We start from the raw sequence: 23,762 nt of genomic DNA, 5'->3' as shown, positions 1-23,762 counted from the left end.
AAGGTAATCTTCTTCTCATGCTCTTCCTCCTTCCTATCCCATTTTGAGTCACCCCCTTATATCAGAGAAGACATTCGGGATTTATTTTGGGGGGATTGGCTGACTTCACTTAGCATAACCTGCTCTAATGCTAATCATTTCCCTGCAAATGCCATGATCTTGTTATTTTTTAGTACTGGGTAATATTCCATTGTGTATAAATGCCACATTTTTTTTATCCATTCATCCATTGAATGGTATCTAGGTTGGCTCCACAGTCTAGCTATTATGAATTGTGCTGCTATAAACATTGAGGTGGCTGTGTCCCTGTAGTATGCTGCTTTTAGGTCTTTTGGGTATAGTCCGAGAAGAGGAATAGCTGGGTCAAATGGTGGTTCCATTCCCAGCTTTCCAAGGAATCTCCATACTGCTTTCCAAATTAGCTGCACCAATTTGCAGTCTCACCAGCAATGTATGAGTGTATCTTTTTCCCCTGCATCCTCGCCAGCACTTGTTGTTGTTTGACTTCATAATGGCTGCCATTTCTTATTGGAGTGAGATGATACCTTAGAGTAGTTTTAATTTGCATTTCTCTGATTGCTAGAGATGATGAGCATTTTTTTCGTGTATTTGTTGATTGATTGTATATCCTCTTCTGAGAAGTGTCTGTTCAGGTCCTTGGCTCATTTGTTGATGGGGTTATTTGTTTTTTTGGTGTTTAACTTTTTGGGTTCTTTGTATAGCCTAGAGATTAGGGTTCTATCTGATGTGTGAGGGGTAAAAATTTGTTCCCAGGATGTAGGCTCCCTATTCACCTCACATATTATTTCTCTTGCTGAGAAAAACTGTTTTAGTTTGAATTCGTCTACTGTCTTTTATTCCAGGAAAAACTTAGGGATTTTTTGTTTGATTTGCATAGATACTAGGCTAAAAATTCAGTAGCCTTAACTTCAGGCAAATCACCAGTCTTACATTATTCCATTTCCTAATTTTATATACAGGATATCTGTCCTATTATGCTTATTAAAATACCATAAGTGTCTAAAAGATGTTTGGAAGTTAAGAGTACTCAAAAGCAGCTAAGTCTCATGGTACTCAGGAGACTGAGGCAGGTGGATCACAGGATCAAGGCCAATCTGGGCAACTAGTTTGAGACCCTCTGTCAAAAAAGAATTAAAAATGGTTTTGGCTGTAGCTCAGTGGAAGAGTGGGTGCCTAGCATATGTGAGCCCCTAGGTTGCAATCCCCAAATGCCCACCCCCCACAAAAAAAAGTTTAAAAAAACAAAGATGATGTCAACATAATTATTACTACTACAAATTTGTTTAAACACTTTTTAAAGAATTATTTAAATCACACTTTTTTTGGAATAAAAATAGCACATTACTAAAGTAATTAGGAAAAAAGCATATTTGTTTTTGTAATGAGCAAGCCCCAGAATAAGAAGTAAAAATGTCAATTCGGTCCCTATGATTCAGGCAATGATAATAGCAAATATCATTTGTTGAAGGTTAAACTCAATCAAAGCACTGTTTGTAGGGCTTTTCATGTACTGCTTCCTTCAATCTTTATACTGTCAGATAAATATTACTATGCAATTTTATAGATGAGAAAAATGAACTCATTTCAACAAATCAGCTAAACAAATAAGCTTTAACAAAGTATGCTAAAATCATACACATAGTATTATGATTTGCAGTTTTGGTATCTAGCTTGGAAATTATAAATGCAATTTTGCAGAATTTTTGTTTACTTTTAATGTTTTTTGCATAATAACAATATTCTGTTGGACCAGTATATGATGAGTTGTGTTTCTTTTGCTCCTTTATATCTAATGATGGACATACTTTATGTTCAATTTTGACATACTTTAAAGCAGAAATCAGAGTACTTTAGAGCTGTATATCCCCACTTTCACCCCTACCCTGGACACATGTTTGAATAATATTAGATTTACCAATTTCTAGGACTAATATAGTACTTAGTAAACATGAATAATTCACTGAAGATTATTCTTCCAAAATACAGTTTGATGAAAAAATCCTCTGTGATATAGGAATAATGTTGGAAATAATAAGTTAATATTTGATTTTTCCATCCCTTCTATGGTAATGGTAAATCCCAATACAGTGTCTTTTTCTTACATATTGTCACTTTTTTGAGAGTCTTTAATAGAAATCATTTAAATGTTTAACATGTATAGTGTATATTTGAAATGTTTTCTATACAATTATATACAATTACTATATAATTATAATTAGTATATAATCATACAGAGTGTATGCAATAAAATAGTAATACTAATATTTTTTGGTTCTGGAACATCTCATTTATGTTTTTCTATGTGTGCATGTATATACATATATACATTAAAATGCCCAGTTTCTAAAAAAGTACTTGAGATAATATTCTTTGCCACATTTAAATATTTGTATATGTGCCTGTGTGTATCTGTATGTGTGTGTGCATACACTAAATGCACATATAATCTGTATTATTTTGACCCATAAATTCAAAATTTATTTCTTTATCCATATATTTTCATCAGTCATTGTAAACGGAACTCCTCTTAAACCTTAAGCTCCTTGTAACAAAACAAGTCTAAAGATAAAAACATAGCCATTATAAAATCAAGTAAGAGAATAAGAAAAAAGGCACTTAATCATTTAAAGAAACATTGTGGAATGTTTTGTTTGATTTGTTTTGCTTTACCCTGAAGGTCAAAATCATTTGCTATAGTAGAGAACATTTTTAAAAGCAAGAAATATTGTATGAATCCACTGAAGAGGAAAAATGGTCTCATCATCAAGGCTGTAGTTATTAAGTGGTTATTGAATGCCCTGGTGTACAAGGCAAAGTGAATAATTAAGATAGAATGCACTCTCTTCACTCTCTCAGCTCACATATTAAGTTTGCCAAGAATATCTTGAAAATATAGATTAGTGTATATATGTATAATTTAAGCTATTGTGGGTCAATATGTAAAAACCTACATATTTTCAAAGTAGCTAATACATTTAATAAATTGAAAATAGACTAATGGGTTAATAAATGCCAAAATGGATTTTTAAAATATTTTACCAATTATCAGAAACTGTAAAACCAAGTTTTTTGTTACGTGAATGATGAATTATAAAATTCAAATTCCTCAAAATTACAAGAAAAAAAAGGAATAAATAATTAACTTTACTGATTTTCAAATCAATAAATGTACTTGTCTGAAAATGTTTTAGTTCTATTATTATCCAGCTTCTCTACTATTTTATTTGAATTCCTGCCTCAGGTGATGATGTAGAGATAGACTGCTCCCACATATGTAGAAAGTGTTTCCTTCCTTTTCTGAGTAATAGTGTTTTTATTTCTCAAACAAATAACAGAGCCATCTTATCTTTTATTTCTACAATGAGAAAAATGAGACAATATAAATTAACTTATGAGGGTTTTAATGCAATGTTTTTCAAAATACCAATGACATTCTTCACAGAACTAGCAAAAAAAAAAAAAAAACAGTCCTAAAATAAATTTAGAAGAATAAAAGTCCCAGAATAGCCAAAGAAATCTTGAGAAAGAAGAGTGATGCTGGAGGCATCACAATACCTGTTCTCAAATTATACCACAAAAGAACCATAGTAATAATACAGCATGGTATTGGCATCAAAACAAACATGAAGACCAAGGAACAAAATAGAAGACAGAGGCAAGCCCACATACTTTCAGTTATCTGATACTTGACAAATAAGCCAAAAATATATATAATGGAGAAAAGAAAGCTTTTTTAAACAAGTGATTCTGCAAAAACTGGATATCCACATCAGAAGAATGAAACTGTATTCTATCACTCACCTTGCACAAAAGTCAAAGTGAATCACAGACCTAAGAATCAGACTAGAAACTCTGCAACTGCTAGAAGAAAACACAAGGTCAACATGCCAACATATTTGAACTGGCACTGACTTCCTTAACAAGACCCCTAAAGCTCAATAAATAAAACCAGGAATCAATAAGTACAATGTAATCAAATTAGAAATCTTCATAGCAAAAGAAACAACATAGAACATGAAGAGAGAACCTATAGAATGAGGGAAAATCTTTGCCATGGGATTAATATAAAAAATCTATAAAGAACTCAGAAAGCTTAATACCAGAACAAACAAATAAAGTAATCAAATAATGAGCAAAAGAACTAAATATACATTTTTTTCAAAAGTAGAAACTATAATGTTTTGAACAATCAATAAAAAAATAGCCAACAAATATCTGAAAAAAAAATTTTCAGCATCCATAGCAATAAGGGAAACACAAAGCTACATTGAGATTTCATTTTCACTCCAGTTGAAATGGCAATCATCAAGAATACAAATAATTATAAATGCTGGCAAGGATGTTGGGAGAAAAGGTATATGCATACATTGTTGTTAGAACTGCAAATTCGTACAATCACTTTGAAAAACTGTGTGGAGATTCCTCAAAAATCTAGGAATTGAACCACCATATGACCCAGCCATCCTACTCCTTAGTGTTTATAAAAAAGAACTAAACCATTATACTATAGCAATACAGCCCCATGAATGTTTATAGCAGCACAACTCACAACAGCCAATTGGAACCAGTTCAGATCCCCATCAGTGGATGAATGGATTAAGAAAATATGGTTTACATCCACAATTAAGTTTTTATTCAGCTATAAAGAAGATTATGTACCACTATAATACACTAATAAAAAAGCAATGTTTTTACTTAAGACATTGAGAATTTGAATAATATGAAAAACAAAAGTATATATAACTACATTATTTTTAAAATTATATTTATAGAGTATTCTTATTTCCAAGTTTCCAGGAGAAATTCATATATATTAACGATATACTGGATCTCAAAGTAAAGCTACCGCTATTTTCACATAAGATAGTTTTATTTTTGAAACAGCTGTATATGTATATCTGATCAAAATGTAACTACACCTGATATTAATAATAAATTGATAAAATTCTAAAAACCTGACTATTAATAAAATTTCTCCTAAATAAATAGTGGGTTATGGAGCAAATAAAATACATTTATAGCTGTCTCAATAACAAGAATATGTTGTTAAAATTTCTGGAATAGGATCAAACAGTTAGTAAATGTCTTCATATTACCAAGAATGATCAAAAATGGATGAAGGAGCATAACAAACATCTTAATTTCAGAAATTAGAAAAAGAAAAAAGTGAAGGAATATGACAAATATCCACATGAATTATTAATGTAGCAGATAATACTAGTATAGCAGGTAGTTCATAGGGGAAAAAAACAATACAGACATAAACTAGTGTGGCAGGCAGGATTCTGAGATGACCTTGACAATCTTTACTTCCAGCAAAGTGGATTTACTATTGAAATTAATTCTGCATCTGAATGCCTTTCGATACACAAATTTAAGCACTTGAAACAATATGCTTTCTAGTTCTTAATGAATATTGGTCAATATTGTTAGGCTTCTCAAATCCCCTTCACTGATTATGCATGAAGATTTGGTGTCTTGCATAAGATTCCATTTCTATCATGAAGAAAAATAGGTGCAATGGATGGTGGTGACATACTCCTTATGATTTTTCATAAAATATAGAATGAATGTTTTCATGATGCTGATATTGCTAACAAAGGCCAATGCTGAGCTCAGGATGTAACTCAGTGGCAGAACTCATATTCAGGATACATGAGGCTAAGGGTTCAATATCCAGCAACACACAGACACAGACACACACCTACACACACACGCACACACACTCACAATGCTATTTTCTATCATTGTTGAAGTGGTAATGCTTGAACCTCAGCCTAGACCTATCACTTTATCACCAAATTATGAATCTCTTCAACATTGAGGATGAGAAAAGAGAAATTCTTCAGAACACCACAGTATGAGATGAATGGTTTGATTGAGATTTTCACTCAAGCCCATCATTTGATGATTCTCTTCACTTGTCAGAGAAATAACCAATGAGTTATTCCTGGGTGTGTCTTTAATTCAGCATGAATGCTAAAACGGAATGTAAAAACATTCAGAACCAAAGGCATGGGAAAAGTAGGAGAGAAATTAATTACAGTAGATGGAGTAGAGAAAGAAGATGGGAGGGGAGGAGAAGGGGGATAGTAGAGGATAGGAAAGGTAGCAGAATACAACAGTTACTAATATGGCATTATGTAAAAATGTGGATGTGTAACCGATGTGATTCTGCAATCTGTATTTGGGGTAAAAATGGGAGTTCATAACCCACTTGAATCTAATGTATGAAATATGATATGTCAAGAGCTTTGTAATGTTTTGAACAATCAATAAAAAAAATAAATAAAAAATAAAACGGAATGTAAAAACATTCAGAACCAAAGGCATGGGAAAAGTAAATTGAAATCTATTTGCTACTGTATCCTATGTTGAACAAAGTTCAAGCTCTTGAATGTGGTACCCAGGGTAACTATGCATTTGTTGGAATGTTGTTGAAATTAGCCTTTTTTGATAAATCTTATAATTTCAGAGATCATCTGCAACTCAAATACTAAGAATTGTGTCAGCACTATCATATTATTACATATTCTAATGACCCGAAATGTTGATTTGTCTATTTTACCACAAATTTTAAAAGAAGGGAAGCAATCAGTTGGATATGGACCCAGACGTACAAATTGTTTTTGAGCAAATATAAATAGTTTGTTGAACTTTTCAACAAAATCAATTTTCTTCCATGCAAAAATTTTAATAATTTTAATAGTTTAATTTTTATTACTTAAATAATGTCATAAGTTGAGTGGTATCTGTTTATGAATGTCTATTAGATGATCTGCATAAAGTTGGGGACACTGTGTTCCCAAAACTATCTTGGATATTGGCGTCATCAACGAATACTTAGCATCTAACACATTGCTAATGTTCAATAAATACTACTTGAATAAATGGCTGAATTGATTAATTATTCTTACTACCTAAATGGCATATTGCCAGTCTTCAGAACCATCATTTATGATTAGGTCTTGTCTTAGTGGGAAAATCTATATTCTGTATTATTTTTGCCATGTTTATCTTCTGAAAACCCTAAAATGAGAACTGAGTCTGGCATAATGGCTTATGCCTGTTGTCCCAGCTACTCAGGAGGCTGAGATAGAAGGATCACTTAAACTCAAGACTTTGAGGCCAGCCCGGAAAACATAGTGAAACCCCCAACATAAACAAATAAACAAAACCCCCCAAAACTATGTGTTCCATGACTGTTGTTCAAAATATTAATAATGCTGTTTCTTAACTGAACTTTCTCCTTTCAGCTGCACATGGCATATCATTTACTGAGGGGTAAACTGGATTTTTCTACCCACTACTTGTTGATCTCTTTCGTGCAATATTTCAAGCTTTAAAATATTTACCAGGAATTCAAACTGTTTATTTAATATGCCTAAGGTTATTTGTTTATTGATATATTTAACCTATTGTATGACTACTTCTATCAAAAGAGGACATGGCATATATAAATATTAACATAGTTATATTAATTCTATATACCCTAACAGTGAATATTAGTATCATGAATTAAAGCTAAAGGTAGTATTTGCTCACAATTAAGACATTGCTAAAGAAATATATATAGTCAAACATTAAAATGCAGAGTGACATTATTTCCTCCTAAGGTGGAAATTCTCTTCCCCTCTCTGCTCCCTTTCCCTTTCTCCTCCCTCGTCTTCCTTTTTCTCTTTGATTCCTAGGACAGAAGTTTCCTCAGTGTGCATTGCTGAAGGTCATTGATTACCCCTTTGAACAGCCATTTGGTTGCATCCTTAACATTCTCAATTCTGACAAAGGAGTTAACACAGAAAAAAAAAAATATTTCCTCTTCTTACTCAATCTCTCTTTTGCTTTAAATTTACAAACTCTTTACCATAAGAACAATACCAAATACACTCATAGTGATAATCCCTTCTTGGTAGGCCACTCATTAAAGGGATCTGTTTTTTATGCCACCCTATGTACAGAAACTTAATGAAAGCAGCAGCTCGTCAGAAGGCAGCACGGTGGACATTGGTGCACCTGCAGAGGAGCAGCCCGTGGTGGAACCGGAAGAAACCCTTGAACCTGAGGCCTGTTTCACTGAAGGTAAAGACACAGATCCTTGTGTTCATTTTTCTCCAGTAAAGAAGAAGCCTTTTGCTGCTGCCCCCCCCGCAATGGATCACTTAGAATAGACTAGACCTTAATAATAGATCAATTTCAGTTACCCTTAATGTGTTGACAGATAAAAAGGATCGAAGACTACTGTTATGCTTTAGTTATCTCCATTATGTGAAAAGATCATGAACACAGAGAAAAACATTTTAACTTAATGAAAGCTACTGATTAGTAATTTTTAAAGAAAATGGTAACTTTGCAATGAATTGGCATATTAAGTATTCATCAAAATTCTCATACATAGAAGTTTCCTTAACAGTAGACTTTTGACTACAAAAACTAAATTATTATAAATTCTGGACAGTATTTTTAAATGAAAACATCATTTTTCAATGCATGTTGGAAGAAGGGAAATAAGGGATGCCCTGGGCACTTGATACCTAAACAGCGTTGAGCTGGTACTATATATATATATAATATGAGGCTGGGCATGGTGGTACATCCTGATAATCCCAGCAATTTGGGAAGCTGAGGAGGAGGTTAGCAAGTTCAAGGACAGCCTCAGAAAATAGAAAGGAATTTACAATGGATTTTAATGATGATAAACATCATCATTAAACTATAAGGGAAAACTTCCCTTTTACAAAGAATATAAATTTTACCCTACCTCGAAAGAAAAAATAAAAAGGCTTGGGAATGTAGTTCAGTGGTTTAAAAATAAAATTCTACAGCTAGATTTTTTTTATTGTCTGATTTCCTTAAGAATTGAGTCTCTAAAATGTGAGTACTTGTATATATTTTTATTTGGCACTCTTTACCTAATTGACCTAATATCTGCAGTGTTCCTTTATTCCCTATATAATTTACACACGTAACCCAAAATCCTTCTCAAAACTACAATTGTCTTACCATTATCTTATTTAGAGGAGTTTCTTATACTCTTGAACGGCTGTGATAAACATAAATTTAATTCACTTGATAACTACAACATATTATGTTACAAAAACTGTTCTCTTTCTCTTTTAAACTGTTAGATGTGTCTTTACTGTTTTCTTTTCCTTTATTCCCTTGTTCCTTAGGTCCCTACTCTTATCTTTTCCTTCCTCTCTTCCTTCATTCTTTTACTTTCCTTTTATTTATCTTTTTTTTTTCAAAAATACTTGACTTTTAAAAAATCTTCCATGGGGCTTAGACAGATACTCAGAGATATTTGTAGATTTAATTTGGGGGTTTTGTGTGTGTGTGTGTGTAAGTGAAAGCAATATGAGGAAGACCATGGCAAATGAAACTAGGACCTTGCAAATAAAATTTTAGTGAAAAATCATATAAGCCTTTCTAGAAACTCCACAAGAAAACCTGTACATCAACCGATCTAGCATTATTGGAAAAGATCAATAATATTATTCTATATTCTCTTTAAAAGGGAAGTTTTCTCTTTATTATTATTAAAATCCATTGTGAATTTCTTTTCTAGAATGAATTCAGTGGAATTCTGTAGCATAATGAATAGAATAAAGCAAGCTACTTTACACTTATTTGTAATTTACAACTTTTTTTTTTTTTCCTGGACAGTAACACTAGGAGGCAGAAGTAGTATTAGCTAGGGAATCATTCAGTGAGCCTGAGTAATTCTCACAACTTCACAGGGCTAATGAAGGTGCCCTTACTAATCCAGGCTTAGAGAATTATCACAGCAAGACAGAAATGGCAATAGTGGTGGAAACATGAAACCGGCACAATTCAAGGGATATTACAAAAGGGCTCTTATTTTACTTCTGTTTGAACATTATACTTGCAGGCTGTGTGCAGAGGTTCAAATGTTGTCAAATCAGCGTGGAAGAAGGAAGAGGAAAACAGTGGTGGAACCTAAGAAGAACATGTTTCCGAATAGTAGAACACAACTGGTTTGAGACCTTCATTGTTTTCATGATTCTCCTCAGTAGTGGTGCTCTGGTGAGTCAGTGTTAGGCAAAAGTATTACAGCACGGATTTTTTAGTATCTTTTAACACTGAAACCTTGTTGGTAGTTTCTATTCCATTGTCTTAGTATCCAATGCATTTTTAGTAACCCTATCTTTTATCTCTTAGACAACAGACTTAATAAAAAACTAAAAAGCCATTCCTTTTAATATGTATTAATACATTTATAATAATCTACATATAAGTTTTTGCTTTGAGTAAGTAGTTCCCCCATTTGTCCCTTCTGCTTATTCACTCTAACTAAAATATACTAAATATTTAATTACCCTTTTTAATAAAATAATAAGAATGGGGCCAATAATATAGTCCATGGAAGTTTGTGATTGGGGATGTATATCCTCTGAGTTCTAATGAATTTTCTTTTTGAGTATTATTAATACTATTACTGCCTTATAGACAATTGATCAATCTTTAGGGAACACTTCTCTGTGTTCCTCATTCATGTACTACTAGGAAACAATAAATGTAGGTAACAATGAATATTGGACAGAATACTAAGTGATTCATTTAAGCCTTAATTTCTCTTTAGAAAACTACCACATATCATATTGATAACATTTTAGAAAAACACTGACATAAAGATGATAGATCCATAGATAGATAGATAGATAAGAAGGATAGGAGAAGAGCTTGGCTGCTTGAAACAAATGCAAGTTTCTTTAACTTAAGTTTATAAATCTAACATAAGGCTGCAGATTTCTTTCATGACATAAATTTCTTCCACATGCCACTTTAGATATAGTCTTTAGTCATTGAAAGTAATGTCTACTTAGAAGTAAAATGTCAAGAGGGGTCCATATTAGAAGTATGCATATTAGCAACCAAAAGAAAGGAATGTCCTCTTACTATTATTGTCACACGAGATCTCTTCTGAGAAATATAAACTGTTAACAAAATGAAAAAAACAAAACATCAGATGAACTTGGTAAATTTGGTAAAATTGTGCACTCTGATGATCAATCACAATTTCTGGTTTTATAAAAACATATGCCTTAATATTTTACCTCTATAATTTTCCTTTTTATGGCAAAAAAAAGCTAAGAGAAGGAAGCAAAACAATGTAATAACATGAATATATAACTTCAAGTTGTGGTGGGCCCCTTAGAATATGGCATTAAGAACTATTTCTTGAACAAGTCAAATTAACTCATTGAATTACCTCTTTACTCCTTTCTCCTTTATTCTGCATATAATAGCAATGCCAGGTATAATTTTCCCCTGAAAAAATAATTTTCAAAACTTTGTACATTGGGCTGCGGTTGTGGCTCAGTGTCAGAGCACTTGCCTATCATGTGTGAGGCACTGGGTTCAATCCTCAGCACCACATATAAATAAATAAATAAATAAAGGTACATCAACAATTAAAAAATGTGTAATAAAAACTTTGTGAGTAACAAAACATCAATAACTACTATTCTTTGTTCTCTTGTTCCAATGAAGTGTCATAATGCACATAAAAGTTTTAAAAGTTTATGGCATTTAATAGTTTTTGAAAACTAAAACATACAGCATTCTCTTATAGGCATTTGAAGATATATATATCGATCAGCGAAAGACAATTAAGACGATGTTGGAATATGCAGATAAGGTTTTCACTTACATCTTCATTTTGGAAATGCTTCTAAAATGGGTGGCATATGGCTATCAAACGTATTTCACTAATGCCTGGTGTTGGCTGGACTTCTTAATTGTTGATGTAGGTATCCTCCATTCCTTTGTCTTCTGCTCAATATAGTTTGTCATATTTATTCTGTAATTCTATAATAGTGAACCTCTGCCCATGGTATTGTAATAATGTGATATGCTACTAAGCTCATCCACTGGATGATGGTACAGTATTCGGAAGAAATGGGCTAATTTTTTAATCTTAAAATAGTAAAGTCAAGACCTTGCCCAGAGTTGCAGAATGACAGCCCTTGGGCAGGGGTGCAGAGGGTGGAGGGATGCTAGAACAAAGATGGGCAGCACAGGTCCTGTCATTGACCTAACTGCATTTTTAATTCTAATTTTTTATATATGACAGCAGAATGCATTACGTTCATTTATACATATAGAGCACAATTTTTCATATCTCTGGTTGTATACAAAGTATATTCGCACCATTTGTGTCCTCATACATGTACTTAGGATAAATGATGTCCATCTCATTCCACCATCTTTTCTATCCCCATGCCCCCTCCCTCCCCTCCCACCCCTTTACCCTTTCTAGAGTTTGTCTAATTCTCCCATGCTCTCTCTCCCAACCCCACTATAAATCAGCCTCCTTATATCAGAGAAAATATTTGGCATTTGGTTTTTTTGGGATTGGCTAACTTGCTCTTGCATAGGCAGAAGAATTAATATTGTCAAAATGACCATATTACCAAAAGCACTATACAGATTTAATGCAATTTCAACCAAATCCCAATGACATTCCTCATAGAAATAGAAAAAGCAGTCATAAATTCATCTGGAAAAATAAGAGACCCAGAATAGCTAAAGCAATCCTTAGCAAGAAGAGTGAAGCAGGTGGCATCACTATACCAGACCTTAAAGTATACTACAGAGCAATAGTAACAAAAACATGGTATTGGCACCAAAATAGACTGGTAAACCAATGGTACAGAATAGAGGACACAGAGACTAACCCACATAATTATAGTTATCTTATGTTAAACAAAGGCGCCGAAAAACATACATTGGAGAAAATATAGCCTCTTCAACAATGGTGCTGGGAAAACTGGAAATCTATATGCAACAAAAAGAAATTAAACCCCTATATCTCACCATGCAAAAAAAAAAAAAAAAAAACTCAACTCAAAGTGGATCAAGGACCTAAGAATTAAACCAGAGACCCTGTGACTAATAGAAGACACATTAGGCCCAAATCTCCATCATGTTGGATTAGGCCCTGACTTCCTTAATAAGACTATTGTAGTGCAATAAGTGAGATGGATTCAAACTAAAAAGCTTCTTCTCAGCAAAAGAAACAATCAATGACCTAACTACTTTTTAACTGGCTGACAGGTGCCCAGTATTTCCTTTTTGGAGAGAGATATTTTTCTAAAAGGAGTATAGAACTCTTGGGGAAAAAAGTGATAGTTTTGTTGTTATGTTTCACTCACCCTTCTGAAGAGGGACCCATGATTGGTGTCAAAGATGAAACCCGAGTTTCTCCTCTTCTGCTGGTGGGTGAAGTTTTTATAAGCTGTAGGTCTCTTCAGCCAAGAAACATTTTGCAGCTCTTAATGGCGGGCTATGCCCTCCAGCGTTCCAGCAGACCCCAACAGCTCACTGCCAATTTCTTCTTTCTGGGTTCTGGTCTCACAAATTTGAAAAATGAAATCCACAGACAAGGATGAGTGAATGTAAGAGTAGGATTTATTCAGGTGTGAATAGAAACAGAACTCCACAAAACAAGACAGGAACCAAGAGGGGTGACTGCCTGAGCGTGCTAATACAGGGTTTTATATAGCACTTGGATCAAAATTATTGGTCCAAATTTATGCTAATCAAGATTTGGAAAAGCATGGAAAATATTATTAGCTCTGCAATCCCATTCAGGTCTGCCTCACTTTATTTTTTCCCTTGCTCAAGTGGAGGTTGAGGTTATGGGTTCATGGATGCCTGGGGTTCCAGGCTGCAGTCCTGTGTGAAGCCAGCTTCTGCAGAGGATGTCAGCTCTAGGCTCCCACAGAGCACTGTGGGGTGAAAAGTCAGTGCACCCTGAGTCTCCATAATGATGGTCTGCAGTGCCTTAGGCCAGTTCTGGCATGGGGGACTCCATGCAGCCCCAGTCAGTGCTACTATCTGGCCTCCAACCCACTTAGGCTGTTCCACAGCTCTGGGACAAGTGTTTGACTTCAGTAGCACTTGAGTGGATGAAATGGATTATAAAAAGCATGTTGCATAAATGTTTTATGTTGTAAATCAGAAAAACTCATGTTTTTACCCCTGCCCACTTGTTAGTTTGGAGCCACTAAGTTACTTGGCCCCTAACTTTGTAAAATATTGGTATTAACTGAACAAAATTAAAGATGCTTAATAAACACTGAGGCAGGTGGGCACTTTTATAATTAACAAAAATTTCTCTTTGATCTACAAAAGCTTTTAAAGGTAGACATAAGTATAGGTTGCATAGATGATAGCTCCATTATAGGAATAAGCTGTGCAGAGAACCGAGAAAGACATGCCTACTTTATTTATCCATTATGCTAGAATGTAGACTAGACTTGTGGCAAGCACATTATAGACCACACAACTCTTTGTAGGATTTGTATATCCAATAATTAATGTTTCACTTAGCCTAAATTAAGTGTCTGACTTCAAAATTCATTAAATATCATATTTCATGTTATCAATTTGGCATGATTTCAGCTTTGGAAATTATGTCCAAATTATCATGACTCAATGGGCAACAGTTTTTCACCTAAAGGATAATATTCATCAGGACTATAAATGTTTCTCGTGGAAACTGTTTCTAGAACTGAGTCATGCATATATTAGGTCTCCTTGATTCTAAACAAAGGTCAGAATAAAGCAATTTGAAATGCTTAATAACGTTCCCATGAAATGAATGAATTGAGAGAAACCTAAATAAAGTAATTGCTTTCTCATATCAAAAAGGGAAGAAGTTTCTCATATTGAGGTTTCAAGCATTAGAAATTAAATCAATTAGTCCTCATAAATTTTTACGCTAGATTTTAAATATAAGTTAACCCTTTTGAAATATACTGAATTTAATTTTGTACTATTTTATTTGTTACATTTCTGAGCTTTGGGGGGGAAGAAATATGATTTTAACATTATTACCAATTGGTTTTTTTAATTTTTATTATTGGTTGTTCAAAACATTACATAGTTCTTGACATATCATATTTCATACATTTGATTCAAGTGGGTTATGAACTCCCATTTTTACCCGTATACAGATTGCAGAATCACATCGGTTACACATCCACTGTTTTACATATTGCTTTAGTAAAGCATTTCTGAAATACTTTTGAAAAACAATTCTATAAAGAATACTTTTATTTTTAATGTCATTTTTATTATTTCATAAGGATCAGTTACCACTCTGAAAATGACACAAATAAATATAGCACAACACAAATAATGTAAAAAGTATGTTAAATGTTAATAAATTTGCCTGCAGGTTTCATTGGTCAGTTTAACAGCAAATGCCTTGGGTTATTCAGAACTTGCTGCCATCAAATCCCTCAGGACACTAAGAGCTCTTTACCACACTTTAAAAAAATGAAAATTCTTCAAAAATAGTGTTCAGTGTATAGAATTGGTACTCCTCAAATTAAAATCATAGCACTGCCCAAATACAGAATTTGGGCAATTTGTGTAGAGAATTAGATTTTTTTCCATTAGTGTTGCATAGTTTATGCTAATTAAGTAAATCTATTGATTATTCACCAATTATCCATTTAAGGTCAGGTACATAGCAGAAACTGTAAATTAGTTTAGCAAATAAAGAGGATATTTTATGATGGAATTACATTTTAATTATTTACATAGAACTCAATTTTAAAAGTTAAAAACAAGGTATTAGGCAAACCTCCCCCCCAAAAAATCACCTTTAAAACCAATTTATCACATTAATTTCTGACAATACAGATTATAAATAATCTAATAATGTAGTATATTAACTCAGGGTAGATATTTCTTTTTTCCTAGTACAATTGTAGTTTTGTGTTAGATAACTAGCTGTAGGCAAAATGCCAAATTCAGCAGCACCAATAAAATAAAGCATATCTCTGACATTTTTTCCCACCTGGATTTCTTCCTTGTAGCATGATTATGGTGAGGATTATTCTGGGGATTAGAGCCAGGTTTTCACATATGCTAATCATGTACTCCACAACTGAACTATTCCCCAAGTCCTTATTTCATTAATGCTTCATTTTGTTTTTCCAACTAATTGCTGAACTCATTTATATTAGTGGAATAGTTAACAAATTACATGGAATTTAAGTTATTTTTGACCAAGCTTTTAAAAATTTAATTATTAGTATATATTGATCATGTAAATTAATGGGTTTCATTGTGACATTTCCATTCACATATACATTATGCTTTGCTTATTACCCTATTGCCCTCTCTTCCTTCCTCCACCCAACTCCCTCTACCCTAAAAGTTCCCCTTTCTATTTCATGTTGACTTTTTTTAGACTCTACATATAAGCAAAAATGTGATATTTGTCTTTGAGTATTGTTCATTTTGCTTAACCATAATGATCTTCAATCCATCCTGAAAATGGTTTGATTTTGATTGTTAAACTAGTGTTTAATTAATGTCTTTAAAATAACTTGTTTTTAAAATTTAAGCTGAAAACACTTGCTTAAATTTTTAAAAGTTTTACTGATATGTCCAACCACTTGTCTTCAAATATATAAATTAAAATGGCATTTTACAATTTTTACATAATAACTATAGATTGAAGGAAAAGGGTTCCATTTATTTATTATTATTATATGTGTGTGCCTGCAGGTTTCATTGGTCAGTTTAACAGCAAATGCCTTGGGTTACTCAGAACTTGGTGCCATCAAATCCCTCAGGACACTAAGAGCTCTGAGACCTTTACGAGCCTTGTCACGATTTGAAGGGATGAGGGTAAGGAAAATGAAAAAGCTGAAAGATCATATATAGCCAAAATTGAGTGCAATTAAATTTAGAATAAGGAAAATATGTGCATGCGAAAGGAATGGCAAATCCTTGCAAACTTGCTACTTAATCCTTTTATCTGTTGCATATTTACTTCTAGGTGATATGCAAGAGAATTTAGGCCTCTCTTAAAATGATATAAAATCATTTATCTGCTGTGCTCATCAAAATGACTTTATTTCCTAATTCATTTTGGGAGTTTCCTTGCAATTTTGCATACAAAAAGCAAATGCACTATTAAAGCATCAATATTATAATTATCTGAAGTGAATTCTACATCATGTACTTCTCCTTTGTGAAGACCCAACTGTACTTAATGAGTTTTACTGAAAATAATATAAAACACACATGTATATAAGAATGAGTATAAAGGAAAATATGAAGTATAATATAAATTTTGTCTTTATAATGCCAAAGTTTGCATTATTTGAATATATTCAAGGATAGATATTTAATATTAGCTGAACTTTTAATTTTTAATATAGATACATGTAATATAGCCTCAATTTACAACTGCACTTGTGTTCTTAATATAAATAAATGAAGACATTATATAAATATTATGTACAAATCCACATTTTATGACAATAAATAAAACACTTATAACAAAATAAACTGAATGTATAATTTTGACTCATTATCATAGGTAATTCATAAACTAACGTTAAAACACACTTGTCAAAATTACACAAAATTTTATGTTGTCCCTGTTAAGAAAACATTAAGCCATTCATCGTGATACATAACAGATTAGAAATGTAGCTATTATTGACTTGATATTTTCCATGACTTTTTAAAAAGCATGAAATATTAATTTATATGAGGTATATCTATAAAAAATTAATTCTTTTTTTAAAGGACCAAAATTTCTTTTATCTAAACAAAGTTGCTGAAATGTCTGAGTCCAACAGAAAACATTGCTCTTTTGGTACCTGAAGTTTGGTTCTGTTTGTAGAAACTAAGCTGTATTGTCGACTTATATTTGCATTTTCTAGGTCACATATAGCCTATGTTCTCTTCTAAATTAAAATTTATTATAAATGTCACTTTTTAAAAATGTAAGACTTTTCTTTAATTTCCCTAAATATATGAAAACTTTTTCCTCATTAGAAAAAATTCAACAAATTATCATGCAAATAGTGCTGCTTTATTTCTCATACAGACCAATTTTTTATTAAAATGTGATCAGATATTCTCTCTAGGATATGTAAAAATTAAGTTTGCTTTCCAGTTAAAACGTCACTTTCTTTGTTCCAGAGTAGCAGTTTCAGTTCTCAAGAAAAATATACTTTTCATACATTCTACTTGAAAACATATTGTCTGAATTAAAATAATACATTATAAAAGGATTCTGAAATCTGAATGATGCCTAACACATAAACTGTTATCAACATTTCAAGTTTGACCTTTTAAAAACTTAATAAATTCATGAGTTGGATGGCCATTTATTTCAGCATATAGCTCCTTATTTCCATAACAATTAAGCTATATATACTTTCTACAGAAATATCCTGATCTATAATTATTAATTTATTAATATTATATATTGATATATTTTTGGAGGCTAGTTGTTAAAGCTTGAAGTTTGGAAACATAAACTCCTTTTAGATGCTGATAGATTATAAAACCAAATCACTTAATATTTCATATTTATAAATATGGCTTCTTGCGTCACAATGACATCAAGTACACCACACTAAAATGACAGAGCTCTTCAACACCTACTTGGCATTGTAGAGTCAAATTATTGATTCTATTTTTTTATATTTCGAGTATTTGGATATTTTTTTACTTTGTAAAAATAGAATCATGAATAATGGTGAAGTTGAAGGTAACACGATTCTAGTTGGGAAGTGAATTTTGAATATATTCAGAAACTCTCATTTAGTTCTTTTTCATAGCAACATAATATTGTAATAGCTGTGTCAAAGTGTAAATCAGGCACTCATTTTATTTTGTTTTTCTGTCACTTTTCCAAAGCATGTGCTTTTATGCAACACTATTGAATAAAGCATGTTAATAGTGCTTGATAAGAACTTAAAAAGTAATTTAAAAAGTTATCATCACTTTGCACTTTGTGTTTTGCATGTTTTATGCACATTTCTGGCTGACAGCTTTTGAACATTTATTGTATTTCAAATTTCCAGTCCAAATTTTCCAACTTGTAAAACTGAACTGAGTGAATTGATGTTGTGAATACCTAGGGTAAAATAAAATTTGTATTTCAATTTGTATTTTTCAATTTCCTAATCTAGGTAATCTTAAATACCTTTTCAAAAGAACTCAAGTATTAATTGATAGGGAAACAGACAGAGAGCATCATATACAAAAAGTAACACCATATGTTCTGTCATATCAGATTTCTAACTAATAACAAACTATATATTTCTATTTTATATAGGATAATCTTGCTCCAACTTGGATGGGGTGGAGCGCTGGTTCCTCCCCTCAGCCCCTTATTATGGGTACTGTATTACCCCTTTTGTACCTTTACTCCTTGCACTGTGACTTATGTGTAGCGGGGTGAGGGAGGGAATGGGAAGGGTGCAACTGCACCACAGTAGGAAAAATAGAATATTTACTACCTAATTCACAATTTTCAATTGTCTTAAATTTATTTGGGGAAAAATACCTTTCTGCATTTACCTTTTGTGGATTTTAACCACAATGATTGATATCTTCATTAAGTATCACTAAATATGACTTTTTATGTGTATATTGAATTATCCATTTATGGGGACATTATTTGGTGAGGGTGGGGAACCCTGGTGTAGGACAATTGTGTGGAAATAATTTAACTTATTGAGCTGAAGATATGGTTTGAGTTTACATGCCTTGGCATTTAGCACCTTGGTCTGGGTTCTGAAAATGGCCAGCTACCTGCTATCAGTCTATTGTTATGTGTGAGCATATGCTAAGGTGTAACATTCCAGGTTTCATAAGACTGTTATTGATTGTATGACATTTTCATTTTTTATTGTGTGAGTTCATAGAGTTTATTCTCAAAATGTAAACAAGGCAAAAATATATTAAGGAAGAGTTGAATAAGCACTCATTTGTGTCTTAAATGGGAAAAATACTTAATATAAAAGAATCAAATTATTTGAATTATGCAGAATAGAACACTCACCCAAAACTAAAACAGAAGCATCATAAGTACTAAGATTGATTTACATGAGGTCATGGGTTTGATCCCCTGGACCACAAAAAGAAGAGTAAAGAAGAGAGAAGAGAAGAAAAATATATAAACTCACTTCTTTTAGAATAAGTCGCTCCCAACTAATTTTCTAGGATCTCAGGAGATATCACGGTAAAAATAAAAACAAATCTACTTTTTTGTTTACTCTTGAAGTTTAGGAATATTGTACAAGAAGAAGAGTTTTTATTTCTGAGGTAGAAAACCATTGTAATTTTTGTTTGAGTAATTGATGTACCTTTCAGAAATAATTGCCTTAATTAAACCCACAACACAAATTTTATTATTAGATTAAAAAACAAAGATTCTATTGTTCTTTTCCAGACTCAGAAATGTATGACTTTTCCTTTACCTACTTTTGATTTTTATTCATATAGTCTTCCTGTATTTCAAGTAGAGTAGCATTAGAATCTAACCACTAATATTTATTCACCAGGACATTTCCTTTATTAGACATCTCTTTTTATGCATCTGAAAATCTCACTTTGTTTTTTCCAATCCATTCAGACCAACTCTGCCCTTGCATTGCCTGCATGGGAACCAATTACTGCAGTTCCTTAGAGACAAAAGAGTTAATACACCTCGCTCTATGCTGAACCAAGGATTTGGTTTAGGCTCTTGGGAAAAGACAATTCTTCTTATGATCCTTTGCTGTCTAATGAAATCTTAAATATGAGATTTGTATAGGATATTTCCCATTACTATGTCAAACCTTTTTTCAAGAAAAAATTCTTTATCTTAGTAAAATAAAACTTTTTAATGCTTCAGATGTGTAACAATTTTGCAAATCATATCTTGAATTGCACTGCTACAGAGTACATACTTACATCTAATTCCATAATTAGAATTAGTTTTAACTTAAAACTGGTCACTATTCCAAAGTAAATCTCTCAAATTCATTACTTTTTCCCCATTTATCTGTCCTTACTTCTTTAATTATTCTTCTCCCATATCTGCTATTTCCAGATATCTGCTATTATGCTTTGATCAATAAATACTAAGTTAATCTTTGCTTTATTCTTTCATCCATTCAATCATTTTTATATTGCCCATATTGAAACCTCTTTGTAGTAATCATATTTTCCAGACACTCAAAGTCTTGGAGGAGTCACAGATATATTTCGCATCTTATATTTTTTAAGGTTTATTTTCTGTAAGGATTACATGAATACAATGAATCTAGTATAGAGCAATGTGGGTAACAGAAAAATGAGAGCAAAACTTAGGACAAGTGATAGGATAGACTGGAAAGAGCATGAGATGCTACTTTCTGAATTTAACCTGTTTTAACTTCATCTGCCTTATTTGCCAAGTAAGGACACAATACTAAGTTATCACATTATCTCTACATTCCAGTATAGTAGAATTCTGATTCTTGAATTCAAAGGAGAAAACTCTCATGTCTATTTAGGTGGCTAAGTGAGGATGAAGGTTAGGCTCCATAAAAGAAGTGCTATTTGAATTAAAGCCTCTGAGAAAGGAGACTATTTCAGAAAGGGAGATATTGGACAAGGAATTCAAAAGAAATGGCATCTCAATTTTCTGGCAATTACATTAGCACATGGTAACTCTATTAGTTGGGGCAGCATCAAGGGTAGGTGGCCAGGGAAGTTAAACTTGAGGTGTAGATTGTGGAGTGATATGCATATCGTGACAAGGAAAACATTTTTTGTAATTACTGGGGAGCCATTAAATAATTTTAATATAGGACTTGGGGAAGATTAATTCATCTTACGTATATTGAAGGCAAGAGAAAGGAGCATTTGACAATAATACAAAAAGGAAGGTTATCACCAGGATAAGGATGGTGACCATGAGGATGGAAAAGTGACAAATGAGAAAAGTTTTGAAGAAAGAAATATGAGACTTACAGACTGATATGAAAAGAATGTAAGAAGTAGCTATAAAGAAATGCAAGAAAGTGTCTGCTAACACTCTATACTGAGTGTTGAAGGTAAAATTATGTATTTTAATATGCAATTTTTGTATAACAGTAGAAAGAGCATTTTAGTGTGGATGACAAACAAAATATTCAGACAAGGATGGAAAGAAATAATAACTTGATTTCAACTTTCAAATCTCAAGTCTAAAAGAAATCTGATTGTGTCCTTGCATTTAAAAATGGAATACAAAAATAGAGTTTTATTCAGTTAATTTTAAGATAGACAATAAAATAGCATAAGGTGTTTTGGTTTGGTCAACTGTGTAGATCACATTATCTGGTTCTCCCTGGCTAACTCCAGCTGAGTTAACTTTTTCATATTCATTTCCCATGTTTATCATTACTAGTTTCATTATTTCCTTTGGCCCATTTATCACAGTGTTTTATATCCTCAGAAGGCCTCAGGCTCTGTATAGACTTTATACAGAGTTTGAAAGTATAAAGAATTGCTTCTTGTTCTTTTTTTTCCCCCAGATAGATACAGAATTTTGTTCTAAAAGCACACTGGAATCAAAAGACAAATAGAAGATATTTTTGGTGCCTGTTTACTTTGAATTAGATTTACGGCAATAATAGAGGTGCATAGGTGGAATTAATCTCAGCTATTAATGTTCAAGTCTGAGACACCCAGCCACTTGCAAGCATTTTAGAGTTTGTCTTTATCTTCCTTCTTAGATATTCATGTGCAGCTCCAGTGGGAACTGTGGAGGAGGAAGCAAGGACTACAGTGTTGTCAAATATGAAAACTCACATTTTTAATTTGTGGTCCAGAGAAATAAAGAGGGGGTAAAAACCTTTTTCCATAGGAGAAAAGTAGATAATAACTTAGCACAGAACTTAATGTAATCACATCAGATTTGGGAACTATGTATTGTATCCCTCCTTTTCTTAAGAAACCAATTTGTTTCATTTAAAATAAGTTTATTGGATTAAACTCAGTAAATGAAACAATTTATATGACTGGAGCTTGAAATAAACGATGTGATGATCTAATGAAATACATAACGCTAAATTGTCTTGCTTCTTATGCAAAAATTATTATTAGTCATAGCAATGCATGAATAATTAAGGCCAAAATTACATTAGGTATTATATGATATTCTTATTTTTAGACATATGAATATTTTTTATTTATTTTAAAAGTATAATAGTCAAATCAACTCATGCCCAAATGTTTTAGTTTTGTTCTTTAATATATTGCCTTTTTTAAATGAGTTAATCTTCTGTATAAGATTCCTACTTCTCTTTTTTCTAGTAAGCAGCACATATTCTGTCTTCATCTGGCAGCAAGTTCCTCTGATTTCGCTTTTCCTTTAATCTGTTAGAACTTCTCCCTTTTTTAAGCTTTAATTTTTTTGTTATATTGCCTGTATTTGTTTTCCTAAGCATATTGCTTAAGAAATAGTGGATTTCATTTCAATATTTTTTACTTTGATTTTAAAAGCATATTCTAGGATAAGTGGTTCTTGATATAAAAAAAAATTGAAAGATTAAAGGTTACTAGGGGAATGTCTTTTCTTTTTTAACCAATAAGAATTCTGACTTTTCTTTTTTTCCATTTGTGTATTAGGTGGTTGTGAATGCCCTTTTAGGAGCAATTCCATCCATCATGAATGTGCTTCTGGTTTGTCTTATATTCTGGCTAATTTTCAGCATCATGGGCGTAAATTTGTTTGCTGGCAAATTCTACCACTGTGTTAACACCACAACTGGTGACATGTTTGAGATCAGCGAAGTGAATAATCATTCTGATTGCCTAAAACTAATAGAAAGAAATGAGACTGCCCGGTGGAAAAATGTGAAAGTAAACTTTGATAATGTAGGATTTGGGTATCTCTCTTTGCTCCAAGTTGTAAGTGAACACTATTTTCTCTGAAATAT

At 32.4% G+C, this 23,762-nt stretch overlaps 1 protein-coding gene across 3 annotated transcripts in view; it reads left to right on the top strand.

The window, feature by feature from the left end:
• Scn1a (sodium voltage-gated channel alpha subunit 1) overlaps window positions 1-23,762 on the top strand; it is an 86,987-nt gene that overhangs the window by 52,049 nt on the left and 11,176 nt on the right. For all 3 annotated transcript variants that reach the window (XM_077798670.1, XM_026411092.2, XM_077798665.1), the window contains exons 17-21: window positions 7,980-8,100; window positions 9,911-10,065; window positions 11,615-11,788; window positions 16,570-16,692; window positions 23,452-23,733. In XM_077798670.1, the coding sequence (XP_077654796.1) occupies window positions 7,980-8,100; window positions 9,911-10,065; window positions 11,615-11,788; window positions 16,570-16,692; window positions 23,452-23,733 (855 nt within the window). The remainder of the gene's footprint in view (window positions 1-7,979; window positions 8,101-9,910; window positions 10,066-11,614; window positions 11,789-16,569; window positions 16,693-23,451; window positions 23,734-23,762) is intronic.

This window comes from Urocitellus parryii, chromosome 1 (assembly GCF_045843805.1).
Source record: "Urocitellus parryii isolate mUroPar1 chromosome 1, mUroPar1.hap1, whole genome shotgun sequence".
Classification (NCBI taxonomy): domain Eukaryota; kingdom Metazoa; phylum Chordata; class Mammalia; order Rodentia; family Sciuridae; genus Urocitellus; species Urocitellus parryii.
Note: the sequence above shows the minus strand (reverse complement) of the source record. Positions and strands in the feature narration are given on the sequence as shown.